Source organism: Dama dama, chromosome 16, assembly GCF_033118175.1.
Source record: "Dama dama isolate Ldn47 chromosome 16, ASM3311817v1, whole genome shotgun sequence".
Classification (NCBI taxonomy): domain Eukaryota; kingdom Metazoa; phylum Chordata; class Mammalia; order Artiodactyla; family Cervidae; genus Dama; species Dama dama.
In genome coordinates, this window is record NC_083696.1 from 8,998,828 (window position 1) to 9,015,674 (window position 16,847).

Below are 16,847 nucleotides of genomic sequence, written 5' to 3' on the forward strand. Positions count from 1 at the left end.
CAAGTCAAGAATAAAGAACCATATCTTTGAGGAGATCACAATTTAACATAGTCTCACATCTGTATTTCAATATAATCCATTTCCTTTGTAGTCTTTTGTTTTGAATTTTGTGCATTTAAAGAAGTTCTTTATTCTGAGATGGTTAGACAGCATCACCGACTCAATGGACATGAATTTGAGCAAACTCCGGTAGACAGTGAAGGACAGGGGAGCCTGGCGTGCTGCAGTCCACACAGTCGCAAAGAGTCGAACACAACTTAGTGACTTAACAACAAATTCTGAGAAGGGGTCTGTGATCTTCTCCAGCCTGCCAAAGGGGTCTAAGGCACAAAATAAAAGGTTAGGACTCCAGGATAGAGGGATTTCAAAGGAGGCTTTGTGCACTGCCATCCTAGGTTTCCAAGCATCTATTTCCCAAGGGCCCTACCATGAGCATAACTATGAAATTAAATTTGCTGAACGTATTGCCTTTTTTTTCCAATCAGGAAATACATCCAGGCCGCGGCAGGCCTTCCAAACTCCCGGGCTTCCCACAGAATGTGCTCGAATGACACTGGAAAGGTTTCAAAAATCCAATCCTCCCCCTGCTTTAATTCCTTTCTTCCCCCCAACAGATGTTGCAGGCCTGGTGAGGAAGCTCCTCGGGTGCATGACTCTCACGGCATTGATGGCGTTTCTCGGCAGAGACAAATTCTTCTGGATCCCCAGCATCACTCCCCTTCCAGCCTGAGGCAGCCCCTCGCTGGGTTCAGAGGATGGGGTCCTTCTTTAAAGGAGTGGACGAGACTGCTACGTTCCGACCTGACCTACGAGCCCAGAGCTTATGCTTTCAGGAGGCGCCGAGCTGCAGAGGAGGGACTAAGGCCAGTCATCCACCCAACAGCGTCCAGAGCCAAGGGCCCTGGACCTCAACACTGAAGGTTATGTTTCTCCAACCTCCTTTTCAGAGATCACGTGCAACCTCCTCTCCTCTTCAGACCCTGGCCTGACTTCCCGCATAGCCAGAGCCACTGATGTGAACTTCGTTTTCTTTATAAACTAGGGATGCCTGAACTAAGAGCCCCTGGCACGCGGCTCTGCTTCTCTGCTCTGCCGGCCCTCCCGTTATATCGAGCATGGGGGGTGACTGTGAAAGGGCTCTTCCACTCTGCACGTTCTGGGAGCAAAGTCACGTAACGTCTTTCGGGCGAATGCCCCCAGAACATCTGCAGAGTCAGGCTGTGGGGAGCAACCATGGGGACTGAGATTCGTGACTTTTTCATCCAGTGACCTCACCTCCCTGAGAGACAGAGTTTGTCCATGTCAGTGAAGCGGGGAGATGAGCCGTTTAGGGTTAGATAACCCTAACCCAACCACTCCAGCTGGGGTTGGGGATGAATGAGCTCCATACACGCGCTTCCCACAGCTAAGCCCTCAGTAAAGGGAGCCAGTAGGGTCCGAGACGGCGGTGACTCACCTGCTCGCCCACAGGCCCTGGCCTTCCAGGATCGCCTGGCTCGCCCTGCAGAGAAACAGAGGAGGGTCACTTGGGATGGGTGGCAGGAGTCTATCTAGGCCTCCTGGGAGACACCCGGGTCGACTGGCCTTAGTCCCCTCTGGTGGGGATGAACCAAGAAACTCAACTGCAGTCTGGCCTTGGAAACTCCAAACAAATGGTAAGGATAGGGGACACTGGGACAAAACCTCCTCTGGCCCCAGGGATGATCCTAGTCATCATTCCCTTGGAGGGGCCCTGGGTAGGTTACCTGGCACGGGGTCTTTATCTCATCTGGGACCCCCATCAACCCATGGCATTCCGCGGGAGATGGCAACTGAAGCTCACAGAGGTGACGTGACCTGCCGAGGTCACACAGCGAGCTGGAAGCAGGGCTAGAACTGGAACTTGGGTCTGACTGATGGAGATCCCCTTCTGCACCAGGATGAGCAGGGAGCTGGGGGATCAGGGGACCGGACTCTCAGAGCTCTGCCACCAGCTCACAAGTGACACGGAAGGGTCTCGTCTCTGCTCTGGGCTCGGCGTCCCCATCATGAATAAGGAAAACCAAACTCATTTGCCTCCGGGCTTTCACATGCGCTGTCTCCTGCGTCACCTCCGTCATGTCCGACTGTGACCCTACGGACTGTAGCCCGCCAGGCTCCTCTGTCCATGGGATTCTCCAGGCAACAATACTGAAACGGGTTGCCGTTTCCTCCTCCAGGGATCGAGCCCTTGTCTCATGGCTCCTGCACTGACAGGCGGGCTCTTTACCACTCGCGCCCCCTGGGAGTCCCCGAGCCCTCATGCTCGGTGGCCATTCGAGGCCTTGTCTGGCGGCTTTATCCCACGCTGGGGTGATGCCTGCTCCTTCTGCAGCCACAGCCGCCCTGGCAAGCAGAACCGTGGGATAAATCTGCCCGGGGCCCTGTCACCGCTCCCACCACAGAAACCCAGCTGGTATCTGAGGGAGAAAGGCCCAGGCCTCAGAGGGCAGGACATGGGCTCGGACCGGCCGGGCCTGGGCTCACAGCTGGGGTTCACAGCTATCGCAGCTCGAGACTCAGCCTCCCCTCCAGGTCTGCCCCAAGACCTCAGGCTTGAGACCCCCAGAGGAGCCAGACAGACACAGACTCGGGGGCCATTTCTCCTGAGAGGAGGGCACTTGGACAGCCTGGGGCCCCCAGTTCCACCCTAACCCTCTATGTGTCTGTCCAGCTGTCAACCCAGCCCAGCGATCCCTGCCCGGGACGGCCAGGGAAATCTAGCCTTCAGACAGAGTCCCTGGAAAGGCATTAAGCTGCCCATGTGTTGAGGAACATAATCTCCTACTGGGGCCAATTCTTTTTCATTTTGATAACTTAAAAAAAACCTGTTAATAAGTGAAATGCATATTTATGGTTGATGATGGGGAAAATATAGAAGCCCAGAGAGGAGAATGGAAATCTCCGATAATCCCACTACCCAGCGCTAACCCCCGTCCACGCTCCAGCCTTTGCTCTGAGCCTTCAGGAACGCAGTATAGCCAGCCCCAGCCACGGGCTCCTCCTGCACTGTTTCGCTATGTGACCTGCTTCCTACGTGCCCACCATCACCCCCACAACACACGGGCATCTTCCCGTCCTGTCAATGCCCCCAGCACACCGTCTTTGGTGGCTGCGCTGTGCCCCGTGACCTGAACACTGGTCCCCTGGTGGACACTGGGATTCTGTCCACGCTTTCCTGTTACTCACACACACTTTGTGATAAAAGGGGACCATCTGGTCCCCTTTTCCCAACAGGTCAGGGATTCAGGGGTCATCCCAGGGCCTCATCGGTTGGCTCCCCCCCTCTCTCTCCTCCTCCCCAGGTGTTCCCTCCTCCCCCTTCCTGCCACATCACTTCCAGGTCCCCTCACCTTCAGGCCATCTGGGCCAGGTCTTCCAGGAAACCCCTTCCTGCCGGGCTGACCCTGCAACAGGGAGAAGTGAGTGAGCGAAGCCAGGAGGGGCAGGGACACAGAGCCCTGAGGTCGCTGCCAGCTGCCCTTGGGGAGTCAGGGAGAGTCTTCAGCTGTGTGACCTTGGGAAGCCTCCCCTCCCAGGCTGGTTTGTTTGTTAACGGGAATGATGAAAACTGCTTTCAAGGAGTGAGGAAAAGGAAGGGACTGGAACAGAAGATAAAGGACACAGGGGCGTGGAGAGTTTATGCCAGTAGTTCTCAAACTGTGGTCCCAGGGCCCTCTGGGGGACCCCAAGACCCTTTCACAGGAAATTCACAAGGTCAAAACTATCTTCATAAGAATATTAAGATGCCATTTGCCCATGTCACTTATTTTCATGAATGCAAGTGGAGTTTTCCAGAGACTACATGGCGCGTGGTTTTATCCACAGATGGAACGCAGAGGCAGGCTGGAGAATCCAGCTGACTCCTATTAAGCCAGACATTAAAGAGATTTGCAAAAAATGGTAAAACAATGCCACTCTTTTCATGAGATGATTTTTGTTTTGGAAAATATAGCTTTTTTGGTGGGTAACTATTATTTTTGTTAACATGAAATGAGTTGGTTGTTAATCTTGAACGAATTGTTAAAAGCATTTAAAATTTCTTGGTTTTAAGTACTCATGTCGATAGATGTAACCCATGTAAAGAAAAGCATTCAGGGTCCTCAATCATTTCAAAGGATGTCAAAAGGTCCCAAGATCAAAAAAATCTACAAATTGCCAATTTATGCAATTGAGACTGACGGTGGCTGGGCATACACCTTCTTTTTGGAAGGCCACTTGAAGCAGTAGAGAGAAGTCCGATTCAGGATCCTGGCTTCCTGGCTGTGAGATTCTGGGCTAAGTTTTTTACTTTCTTTAAACAAAATTTTTTTATGACTGTGATGGGTTTTAGTTGTGATCTTCAGGCTTAAGTGAGTGCCCCTTGGCACCTTGGATTTCAGTTCCCTGACCAGGGAATGAACCCCTATCCCCTCCATAAGGAGGCGGATTCTTAACCACTGGATTACCAGGGAAGTTCCCTGGGCTATGCTCTTTGAGCCTGAGGGCCTTGAATGATACTAAGAAAGGCAGTGCCTCTCTCAAGGGAGAATCGAATGAGTGACAATGGATGCAATGCCCCTGCACACAGTAGGTGCACAACAGTTTTCTGCCTCTTGTCTCTCTCCTCTGGGGTCTGTCCTCACCTTGGCAGGCCCAAGGCTCTCACAGACAGCTTCTCTCCAGAGCACCACCCAAACGACGCCCGCCTGCACACAGCCCGCTCAGCGGCAACAAACCCCACCCCCCCAGGCCAGCAACACTCACCTCCAAGCCAGGGACCCCTGGTGGCCCCATGGGCCCCTCATCTCCCTAGGGTCAGGAGACACGAGACAGGAGAAAAAGGAGAAAGTTAATTCAGTGGGAGTCTTGGAGAACTTGACCTGTCAGGAGGGCAAGGGGTGGGCACAGGATAGCCCTCCCTGAGTGAGCAATGGTGGACCTGGGCCCCCTGCCTGGCCCCACGCAGGGCAGAGACCTGGAGGCCAGACCACACGTGGGCTTCTGGGTGAACGGGGCTCCCCTGTGATGTGAATGTGGTCAGTCTGGGTTGGCAGAAGTGCCGGACAGGAAAGCCAAACCCTATCATATGCTGTTTGAGCAAAGCCCCAGACTGCAGCTCAAAGATACAGGCTCTGCTCCGAGCTCTGCCATTTACTCGGCGGCAGACGTTAGCCTCACCATGCCTCAGTCTCCCCATCTGTAAAATTGTGTGGGGCAGAGAGGACCATCTTAAACGCTGATGAGTATCACCCTGCTTGACCCTCCAAATTGTATGTAATTATTTTACATTGTTAGGTTAATCATGTTCCCATGAGTTAGAGTTAGTTGCTCAGTCATGTCCAACTCTTCACAACCCCACGGACTATAGCTGGCCAGGTTCCTCTGTCCATGGGATTTCCCCGGCAAGAGTACTGGAGTGGGTTGCCATTTCCTTCTCCAGGGGATCTCCCCAGCCCAGGGATCGAACCCATGTCTCTTGCATTGCAGGCAGATTCTTAGCTGTCTGAGCTACCAGGGAAGCCCCATTATGACTTGGAAATGTAATTATCTTTTATGTTTTGTCTGGCTATTGATTGTGAAAATTGATAAACATCTTTTATTATTGTGATTATGTTTAAAAAAACAAACAAAAAAAACCCCACTGATGAGTAATCTGGGTTCCTGGAGGACAGCCAGGATCCCTTATTCTTTTTTGACACCACGACCCCCAGCATCACTCAGGATGGGTGTGCCCAGGGTCTAGTGGGTGTGTAGTTCAGGAAGGCAGGGAGAAGGGCCTGAGAGAGGGTAACAAATGAAGGAGTGAATGAATGGATGAGTGGACAGATGAACCAATGGAGATGTGAGCAAGTGGCAGGCATATTGAGGGTCTGCTTCAGTGATGATGTTGTAATGTGAGCGTCAACGCGAGTACAGGCTGGTGCCATCTTTCCCTCGCACCCTCCTGCCCACTTCCTGCCCATGGAGATGCCTCAGGCCCTCCCGCAGGCTTAGGGAGCTTCCAGACTGGCCCCCCCTGACATGCCAACCCTAACCAAGAGGCCCCCTCCAGAGCCCACTCCTCCCCGCCCCAACTTCCAGGAAAGCAGCCCCACGTGGCAGCTCACAGGGCCAGTACTGGGACCCCGCCAGACCCAGAACCAGCCCGAGAAGGGATCCATGTCAGCCAGATGCCTGCCTGTGGTCGCGGTGAGTCGGGGCCTCCTGCGCCCTCCCCCAGGGCTGCGTCAGGGGAGCTCTGGGGCCTGAGCCAAGGTGTGCAAGGGAGGGCCTTGTGCATGGGAAAAGCCTGGGGCCAGCCCCTGGGGTGGCCAACAGCCCTCCAGCTGGTGCTCCAACAGGCCCGGGGAAATCATCAATCCCCTTCACCACGGATGAGTCAGTAAACAAATCTTCAGTCTGCCTCTTACTAGCTGCACAAGTCATGTCATTCTCCCAGGAGGCCTCAGGCAGCCCCCAGGAGCCCAGAAGTTAAACAGCACAGTCCATGCCAGGAGCTTTGGGCTCAGCGGCCTCAGGTTCGAATCCTGACCCTGCCTGCCACTAACCACAGGAAACTGACATAGTCTATCCCCTTGAGAGTCAGGACCTCCCCTGAGCTGACGATGTCCCCCTCCTACAGCAGCACCCCAATAAACTAGCTACAGGGAGAAGAAGCTATGACAGTGGCTCCTAGAGACGAAACCCCAGGGCAGTGGCGTTGCCGTGATGGGAGTGACCTGCCAGCCAGACCAGGGCAGACGAGAACCCTGGAAGGGTCACAGGGCAGAGCTACAAAGGATGAGTTGGAGGGCAAGCCTGAGGTGGCCCTGGGCCCTGTGTCTCCTGACTGAGGGGCCCTGGAACTCAGCTAAGGTCTCCAGGACCCAGGGGAGAGCAAGCTAGGGGCTGGGGTGGCAGGGGGATGGGCAGGAGGCAGGGTCAGACGGTCTCACCTCGGGCCCCAGCTGCCCACGGGGTCCTGGCAGGCCTCGAGCTCCAGGCTTACCCTGGTGAGAGGGAAAGAGAGCGGGCTCAGAGGCGGCACCTCCATCTCCATCACAGGCTGGCGAGACTCCCACTGGCTTGGAATCAGGCCTGTGGTTTGCATACAGTGGTCAGCCTCATCAGCTGGAGCTCCCCTGGGCAGGGACTCACCTTCACGCCTTCTGGGCCGTTGTCCCCGGGGGGGCCAATGTCTCCAGGGAATCCCTGAAAGGAAGCAGAGAGCTGGGATCACCCAGGGGAACTACGTAGGGAAATGAGAAGACCATAGGTCTTGGAGGGGGACTGACCTGGGTCTCCATCTCATCCTGCAGGGGAGATGACCCTGGGTAGGTCAGTTATCACGGTTCTAAAACAAAGAATCAGCCCCTACACTTCAGAGGGGCGCTGAGAAAATGAGGCAGGACAGTGCAGGAAGGTCCTAGCATAGGAACTAGCACATACAAGGTCATCTAATCCAGACCTGCCCAAGTCTTAGTCCTGGGGCAGCCAGGGCTTCACAGCTAGCCATCTTCCGCTCTGAGAAGTGCCACCCTTTATTGCGGGGATTCTGAATATTCTGGGTTTGCTGTGACTTTGAAAGGCTACAAAAGCACTGATCTATAAGTATCAGCAACTATCGGAAGCAGAAATCCCCAATGTATCCTTGGACCCTGCCCCACACCACCATTGAAAGTTCACTGCTCCCATCTGATGGACGGCTGCAGTAGAAGCTTCTTTGGGACATGGAGCAGAATCTCTCCCCTTCCTCAGCAGAAAAGACCAGACTTCTCTGTCCCTTCAACTGTCCCTAGTCAAGCGCCCTCAGTCTGGCTGCCTCCAACCGCTTAGCTTCCATTGTTGGTGGTCACTAGGATACTCGTGAACCGACAGCAGAGGTCGGTGTAAGAACATCTCCCCCCTTGTTTTAGGCGTAATATCTCCGTTAATTCAGCCTAGAACCCCGTTTGCTTTCAGGGCAGACCCACTACCCCCTCAGTTGTCTGCCAACCAGAAACCAAAGCCTTTGAATGTGAGTCCCTAAAGTCAGGATGCTCCCCGACATCACCTTAGTAAGTGGTTTTATTTTCTTCCTCTTTTGAGGTTTTGATAACTTCCGTTATCCTCTCATCCTTCTCACTAGGGAAGGCAAGTCTGGTCTTGAATTTGGAGCTAACACAGGAAGCCAAAGACCCACGTCTTTTTCTTCAAAGCGAGAGGCTCAAAGTCCCATTCTGCCACCGACTCACTGGGTGACCCCAGCAGGTTTCTAAGCCTGTTTGGGCCCCGGCTTCCTCATCTCTAAAATGGTAACTATAAAAATCACCTAACGAGGCTTTTCTGAGGCTTGAAGAGAATAAGGTGAGTGCACCGCTGAGTCGGAATTTGGCATCTGGTAAGCACTCAATAAAAAATCTACAAGCCAAAGGGTTTTGGGTCCTGGGAAAACAAGCCTGCTTGGGGTGGGCCCGTCTCCAGGGAGAATTTGAAGGAGGCCAGGACACTGATCAAATTCTGGTGTCACACAGATCCGACCCACTAATGAATGAAAGAGCTGTTTCCCTCGGGGGCTGGGAAGTGGAAGCTGCACCCACGGCCTCGGAAAGGCAGCAAAGACCCCGGAAGGCGCCGAGGCTCGTCGGCTTCTGTCCTCGGCTGAGCAGAACCATCTTCCGGTCGCTGAGTCCGCCAATCCAAACAGAACCCAAAGATGGGGGAGGCAGACCCCAGAGCTGTCCAGGGACCCGGGAGGGAGCCAAAGGGCAAAATGAAGAACTCCTTTGCTACAAGTAGCAGGGCGACCCCAAGGGGGCCCTCCTCAGGCACTCAGCTCCCTCCTCTGCAGCGCGTGGTGGTGACAGTATCTCCCTCGCTGGCCGTGATGGCCGTTCAGCCAGCTCCCATCCCGAAGATACGACGCGGCCTCCTGGCACGAGGCAGTGCCTAATAAAACGAGGGAGCCGGCTTTCCACCCGCACTGGCCAGACTGCTGGGAAACCCGGCCTCTCAGAGAAGTCTTTTTCCACGTGACCAGGGGAAGGAATCAGGGCCATGGAAGAGGGGCCAAGTCCATTTGTCTAAAGATAGGACTATGTCAAGGCCAAAGTCAACACAGTGGAAAGTAGAACGTGTGGCTTTTAGGAAACACTCCCTCATCCATCCGGGCGATACCAGGAGTGATCTTTGGAAGGATGGACCAGACTTCTGTCTCCAAGGCCTCAGGGATGTGCAAGGCGCCAGGCCAGGGAGGTATGACATAGGGGTGGGGTGGGGACTAGGACTGACCTAGAGCCCCTAAGAGAGACAGCAGTCCCCCAGCACTGTTCACCCTGTTCTCCAGAGCTGGTCTCTGTACTGGGGGCGAGGCATCGGGCGGGGGGGCGGGAAGAGGAGTTCAATCAGCTGCCCAGCTGCCTCACCCCCTTTGTGCAGAAATGCCAGCGATGGACATTTAACATACCTGTGCTCGTTATCACACATGTCAGAAACTCTCGGGTTCTACTGACTCAGCTGTAGTTACCATGTTAATTGCTTAATCTATCTGTCGTGGCTTCTTCTCCATTCAAACACCAGAATCTTCCACTTGTTTCTTGTTCTCTGTACCTGTGAGCTCTGAGCCCTGCACCTCTCCAGGGTGGCTGTAAGTAGCTGGAAAAGTTCCAGGGCTCAGAAGGGTAGAGAATGCAGGGAGCTCCCATGAAGGGTCCAGGCAGCTCCGCTCAGAGGGTTTTCCTGATGCTTCTTTCTGGAAACCGTAAAGGCGGCCATGGTGCTGGAGAGGGAGTGTGAAGCCAGCTATGGCCCTACTGGCTTTGCGAGCCCCCAGGGCAGCCGGGAAGCCGAGGAAGAAAAGCGAAGATGGTTGCTCTAGGAATTTCTAATCCCATCTTTCATTTGCTGTGTGACCTCAGGCAAGTCTCTCCCTGTCTCTGAGCCTTGGTTTCCCAAGGACGACACGCAGTCCCAGTAACAGCCAGCCACAGAGAAATAGGGCATTATATACCTCAGGTCCCGGGGGCCCAGGAAACCCAATGGATCCTTTGTCTCCAACTTTGCCCTGTGGAAGAGAAGAGATTGTAGGGGAGGCAGGGGTAAGCGAGGGTCCACCTTTCCTGGATCCCTTGTATTAGGCCCCAGGCTGGGGATGGTTGGAAAATTCAAGAGAATATGAGTGAAATCTGCCCAGACAACTACAAGGAGTTACTGTTCAAGCCCCAGCTCCTACTCTTCCTTGGCACTGGATCCTGGGCAAGTCACTTCACCTTTGAATCTTACTTTCCCCATCTGTGAAATGGGAACAGTAACAATTCTCTAACTCCTGGGGTTGTTGAGTCTTTCAAAGAGATCCAGCACAGGAAGGATCTGATGCATGTATGCGTGCCTGCTAAGTCGCTTCAGTCACATCCAACTTTTTGTGACGCTATGAACAGTAGCCCGCCAGGGTCCTCTTTCCATGGGATTCTCCAGGCAAGAATACTGGGGTGGGTTGCCATGCCCTCCTCCAGGGGATCTTCTCGACCCAGGGATCGAATCTGTGTCTCTTTAAGTCTCCTGCACTGGCAGGCAGGTTCTTTACCATTAGCGCCAACAGGAACGTTCAATAAATAAATGACATCCACTGCTATTGTTGATAACATTACTATTATTTACAAGACACTGGGAGCCCTGATTCGCACCAGAGCTCTGCCAATGCCTGATGCCTGGGTGTGCGCCTGCCCCTCTGGGCCTCAGTGTCCTCATCTGTAGAAGGGGCGAATCTCCGTTTCTACTTTGCTTTACTCGCCTCCCAGAGCTGCTGCGGGAGGAAATGAGGTCCTGGATGTGAAGGCATCTCTGGCCACATTCCATGACCATTTGGACACCATGAGCCCGAGGATCTAGAAGCAGAAGGTACTCACCACAGGCCCTGGCTTCCCCCGTGCGCCTGGGAACCCTGGCAAGCCCTGGCTTCCCTGAAAAAGATGCAGAGCAAACTGGGGTTAGTAATGCCCAGAAATGGCCAGATGGACAGCTGCTTGGTCATCCCTGCCGGCGGCCTGAGGCCTGAACAACACCCGCTTTGAGAGGGAGGATGAGCCCTCTGCTTGCAAGCTCCAGCTTGGCAGCTCTGTAGGCTGGGGCCCGGGGAAACAAAGGTGAAACGACTGCTCCTGTCCTCACCAGGTCATCCAGGAACCTGGGACCCCGGGGCCACCAAGCAGGCACTGCCGCTGTGCCGGTGATGCCTGGGGAAGTCTGGAGACTGGGGCCCAGCTGCAGAGGCAGCCCGGCCTGCATGGCTCACAACCCGGAGACATCGAGGCTGGGTCAGGACAGGCCAGCCAGGAGGGAGGGGAGAGGAAGAGCGAGAGCTGGCCAACATCTGGGCCTCGTTGACTGGCTGGGAGTACTCCAGATGTGGCCACATGGTGCCGGACACAGGCAAAGAGGAGCCGGCCTGGCAGGCGGCCTGGGGTCCTCCGTCATCCCAGCCAGCCACTCACTCAGACGTATCTTTTTAAGTGCTCACTGTCCTGCGCAGGACTCTGACCTGAGCCCCTCCGGGCCAGCTGGGGGCCCTATTCTGGGGAACCTGCCGTCTGGCAGGGGGCAAAGCACCAGTCCCCATCAGCCAGGGGAGAAATGTGCTGCTGCAGGTGAGGGGCACGTTCTTTAGCATCTGGTAAGCACTCATAAAAAATCTACAAGCCAAAGGGTTTTGGGTCCTGGGAGGACAAGCGTGCTTGGGGTGGGCCTGCAGGTGAGGGCCACGGCGACTTCCTGAGCAGGCAGAGAACACGGCATCCGCGCGGGGCTCTGGGCTGGGGCTGGCCATGCGCAGGTGGGGCGGAGGGTGTGCCCAGCGAGGCGGCCGCGTGTGCCCGCTTGGTGCAGTGAGGAGGTCAGTGGGACTGGGGCTCAGGGCTGGAAGGGCGAGGGGCAGGAATGTCAGAGGGGCCGGCACGCTGGCGGCCCAGGTGCGGGGGCCAGGAACCGGGACTCCACTCTGGGGCAGCGAGGAGCCGTGGGTGAGCACGGAGCAGAGCTGGGCCCTGGACACAGTTTGGTGCAGGTGAGGAAGACAGGCTGGGGCCTGGCAATATGCCGGGAGGCCGCTGTGAAGTCCAGAGAAGAGACAACGAGAGGGTGGATGAAGATGGAGGAGACAGGATGGTGGGAAAGGATGCCACCTTCCAGGTGGGTCCCGGCCCATGTCGGCCCCTGGGAAAGAAGCAGTGCCAGAGCAGAGCAGGGCCGGGGTGGCGGGGGGGGCGGGGTGGGGAGGGCAGGGGGCGAATGTGCAGGAGTTACCTTGTCTCCTTGGAATCCGGCATCTCCTGACACACCTGGAACCCCTTGTTCACCCTAAATACACACCAGCAAAGAAGGTTACGATGGAAACCACAGTGAGTTCTGGAAGCCTCCCCCACATCCAGACCCAGTGGCGAGGTACAGCTTTGCCGAGGCCGTTCCCCAAGTCGATCCACCCAGCAGCAGCCTTGTTAGGGAAAAGGGCAGCCCCCAGCCCCAGAGGAGCCTGGGTGGGGAAGGTGGGCCCCCTCGGGGGACAGAGCCAGCTTAGCCGCAGGTCTGCCTGGGGTTGCTCAGGCTGAACGCTCCACTAACAGAAGCTAAGCAGTGCCACGTTGCCTGGCCTTGGCGGGAGATCAGACACTCGTGGGTCAAAGGAACCGTGTCTTGATCCTTCAACCTCTTCATCATCAACTGACGTCACTCGGAAGAGCGCGCAGCTTGGACAGCGTCCCCACACCACCGTGGGTTCAGAGCGCTTGCATATGTTGCTTGATATTTTTCACTGCCAGGCTGTGAGTTGTCATGTCTTCCTTCTGTGGGAGTTTCTGTGCCAGCAATCGGCTTCGGTTTACGTCTGATTAACTGCTTTGAATTAGCTATAGCATGAGAAGCCAGAGAGCTTGGCTCATTAAGACGACGTGTAACCAGCAAGTAAACTGGTCTGGAGTTAAGTCTGGGTGTTTCCCTTTTAAGATGACACATTGCATGGACTTGGTGACACTGATTTTGGCTGTCAGAGGTCTCTTCTGCCCCCTCCCTGTACTCAAACCACATCCTGGGAAATGAGCTGTCACAGAACCAGATTGGGAGGTTTCTCCTTGGAGCTGGAACCGTCTCACACAGCCCTCATCCTTTCCAGCTTTCCATGTTGGTACATTGGCCCCAGGACTCAGAAAACATTCACAGCCCTGGCAGCAGTTGGATGGATGGGGAGAAAAACCCAAGAAGAATGGAGAATCTTAGAGAACTCATGTCGTGCAGCTAAGGCCATGATCCAACTGAACTTCCTTGGTAGAACAAAAGCCAGAATTTTTTTTTTTAAATAAAAAAAAAGTTTTTTTGTTTTTTTTCAAAAACTTACTTTGGTTTTTCCAATTTGGAAAATCTTATACAATATCCCAGAGTTTTAGGAACTTAGGAACATTTTTTTTTTTTTTAATGTCCAAAGAAGGAGTAAGATGGCTTTAAAAAAAAGTTTCAAAGGCCCCTAAGAAACCAGGACAAGGGATCTGGAGAAAGCTGGGCCTGGAGCAGGAGCTTGGGTTCCAGAATGTACCTCCATGGGGGGAGAGGGAGCCAGGTGGTGGTAAATGGGACCGAGGCCAGGCTGGGTCATGACAATCTGGGATTCTAGGCAGGATGACTGTGGAACATGAAGGGGTGGCTCTGTCATCCCAGGGGAGGGCCAGAAGGTGGGGTGGAGTGAGGAGGGGCTGACAAGAACACTGCTCCTCAAAATATTATGATCCTATCCTAGCCAAAGAAGCAGAAAAGTGATTTCTTTTTCTTTTCTTTTTTTTTTTTTTCAACTCTAAAGACTTATTTGATTGTGCTGAGATCTGTGAGCAGGAAAATAATTTCCTCCTCTTTTTTTTTTTTTCAGGGCTTTTACATGTCCCAGGCAGCACCAGTCAGCAAGCCAGCCGAGTTCTATGTAACACGTTTATTTCCATGTTCCTGAAGAAACAGTGAGCTGGAGGCCAGCTCTGCAAAGGGCCTATAAAAAGCTCCCTGCCTGCACTCCCATTTCCCCCCCACTTCCTTTCCCTTCGTCCGTGACTTCAACATTTCCAGAGTGCTGATGACTCAAACCACGGGGTAAACAGGTAGCTGTGGGAAGCCCCCGCCTCCAACAGAAAGCCCCTACATCTCCAGAGGGCGGGCTGTGGAAGAGGGGGCTTAGCAACCAGCAGGGCAGAGTCAGAGGGCAAAGCTGAGTGGGGTGGGGTGGGGTGGGGGCCAGCTGGAGGCCTGGGAACGAGGGAGGAGACGGGAGAGGTGGAAACAGACAGAGAGGAGAGTGGTGAGCACCGCGCGGCTGGGTACCAGGGGTGGAGACGGGTAGGCAACCCGGGATGCTCATTTCAGCCCAGCAGCTCTAGTTTTTCTAAGAGTCCAGGCTCTGGGCGGGCTCCTACAGATCCCTGAGTTTCCTTTGAAGAATATCTTCTCCGCTCCAGGTCTGCTTCTCCAGTTGTGACAGGTAGGCACTGGAGGAGGTGACCTCTAAGGACCTCATCGGCTCTGCCCTTCTGACCCCAGTCCTGCTTCAGGGTGGAGGTCTCTGCTGGCAGGTGCCGGGGTTCGAATCCTGACGCTACGTACCAGCTGTGCATGCCCAGCAAGCTTCCCACCTCATAGAGGGGTGGAGGATGGGCGAGCTAAGCCCTGCAGAACGCTCAGGGGGGGCCAGTGTTGGTCTCTGCTCCTTTTCCTCGAGCTGAGGAGGAGCAGGGCCATCGGGGGACAGGTGCAGGGAGCAAGGCCCCCGAGCAGGTGAGCGGCTCCTATCTGCTCGGGCTTATGGAAACTTGGATGCTGCCCAAAAGCTCTCCCACACTCCCTCTGGGGGGCCTGGTTTGTCAAGAGGCTGCCGGGGAGGCCAGGAAGAAGGCCACAGGGCCAAGCACAGAAGCACGGCCCCTACCCCCCGAGCCTCTTCACATGGATGCTGCAGGGCCCAGGCTAGGTGCTGCCCCACTCTGGGCCCCGGGGTCCCACCGACCCACCTCCAGCTCTGGTTGGGCCCAGGGCTGGCTCGGCAGTGGAACGGTAGAAGACATGTAGCAAGGGTCTCCGCAGCCCATTGCCCACCCCGCACAGCTGGGAGGAATGCTGGTCAGGGGCTCAGGCCTGTCCTGGCTTTTCTGTTACATTTTCAGACTCTGGGATTGGGCTCCCAACTCCAATCTTGACAGTGTATGTGCATTTGTTTCCTCCTATGCCTGGGAGGGGTCTCTGGACCCCACATCACCCCTGCCCTGGGGCCCATCATCTTAGCACCACATCTCCCCATCTCTCCATCTCCCCACCCTCTGTATCCTCTGGCTTTGACTTCAAAGCCCAGACGCTAGCCTCAGCTTTGCTCCCCCCAGAAAAAAAAAAATTCGGAGACCTGCCTTAACTTACCCCTAACCCAAGCTGCAACAGCCCCAGCCCCCTACTCTTGTCTGCCAAGATCAGCATGCTTCCAGAACCGTCTGCCTGAATCCCACCCAGAGTTACAGGGAAGAAGCTGGGGAGCACAGATTTAGGGAGGGCCAGAGGGGAGGCAGGCAGAGTGCAGGGGAGTGGACCTGGCGAGAAATCAGCAGCAGCATCGAGGCGGAGGGAATTCGCATGCAGATAAAACACAGTGCAATAAGGGAGTATTCAGATCACCTTATCACCTTTCAGTCCGGGTTCCCCCACGTTTCCCATCAGTCCCTGCAAGACAGAGGCCGGGGTTCAGCGGTGAAGGAGGGTGAAAGCCCCAGAAATCAGGAGCCCTGGCATAAACCCATTGGCTTGCTGCAAGACCCCGTGCTGGGTGCTCCAGCCCAGGGCTCAGTTTTCTCATCTGTAAAAGGGGGGCAATGAGCCCCGGCCCAAAGGGCGATGGTGTGGCGTGTAGGACCATAAGAAGGGGCGGCTGACTTGTGAATCACAGAGCTCTGGGCACATCCAGGGGAGAAGGGCGCTGATGGGGGGAGACGGCCTTCACGAGCCATGTCACACACGCTTGTTAGCCAAATGGAATCATCCCTGGAACGTGGCCCTGGCAGCGTAAGCCCACCTTTCGCCTGCACACCCGTCCCACTCAGGGATGTCGAGCTCACTGGCTTGCCGTTACAGTTTCTGTCCCCTGGTGATGCTCTGCACTGCACTTGCAGTGCCCTGAGGTCCAGAACCATGTCTGACTCATGCTCAGCTGGAGGACTGCCGTCTAGTAAGGATGTCTGGCATAAGTGACATGCACACGACGTTTGGCTCTCAGGACTGAGAAGCACTGAGCCCCTGATCTGCCACCTTCCACCCCAGCAGCCCTCTGAGTACACTCCCCCAACACCGTGTCAGGGTACCCTTCCTTCTAAGCTGAAATGAGTCAGGGGGTGCCCGGCTGGGATGAGACCCAGATTAAAGAACAGCTTTTGTTTACCTTCATGCCCTTGGGTCCTGGGTAGCCAATCGGACCCAATGTTCCCATGTCGCCCTGGGAAGAGAAAGAGAAGAAGGCAGCAATGAGAGAGGCTCACAGGAGGCTGGCCTGGGAAGAAATCCAAGGATGCAAACCCCCTATCCCTGGGTTGATCTCGTAGTTAGGCGTGTTCGCCTCCACCGAAATACTGCAGTTAATGTCACAGAGGTCCTCTCCCAAGCTCATTTCTTGATTGGTGCCCCTCCCACTACCTCTTTCCACCTCATATTGGATTCTTCACACCCCATAGTAGCTAAGGCAGGGGTTCCCAACCTCCAGGATTTAATGCCTGATGATCTGAGGTGGAGCTGATAGAATAGTAATAGGGATGAAGTGCACAATAAATGTAATGCGCTTGAATCATCCCAAAACCATCCTGCCTCCCCGGTCCATGGAACAATTCTTCCAGGAA

The 16,847-nt window shown here is 54.9% G+C and overlaps 1 protein-coding gene across 1 annotated transcript in view; it reads right to left on the reverse strand.

The window, feature by feature from the left end:
* COL27A1 (collagen type XXVII alpha 1 chain) overlaps positions 1-16,847 on the reverse strand; it is a 146,843-nt gene that overhangs the window by 59,779 nt on the left and 70,217 nt on the right. Inside the window, exons 15-24 of the mRNA XM_061163229.1 lie at positions 16,397-16,450; positions 15,640-15,684; positions 12,256-12,309; positions 10,863-10,916; positions 9,968-10,021; positions 7,138-7,191; positions 6,936-6,989; positions 4,765-4,809; positions 3,372-3,425; positions 1,457-1,501 (exon numbers count right to left, since the gene is read on the reverse strand). Coding sequence (XP_061019212.1) covers positions 1,457-1,501; positions 3,372-3,425; positions 4,765-4,809; positions 6,936-6,989; positions 7,138-7,191; positions 9,968-10,021; positions 10,863-10,916; positions 12,256-12,309; positions 15,640-15,684; positions 16,397-16,450 — 513 coding nt within the window. The remainder of the gene's footprint in view (positions 1-1,456; positions 1,502-3,371; positions 3,426-4,764; positions 4,810-6,935; positions 6,990-7,137; positions 7,192-9,967; positions 10,022-10,862; positions 10,917-12,255; positions 12,310-15,639; positions 15,685-16,396; positions 16,451-16,847) is intronic.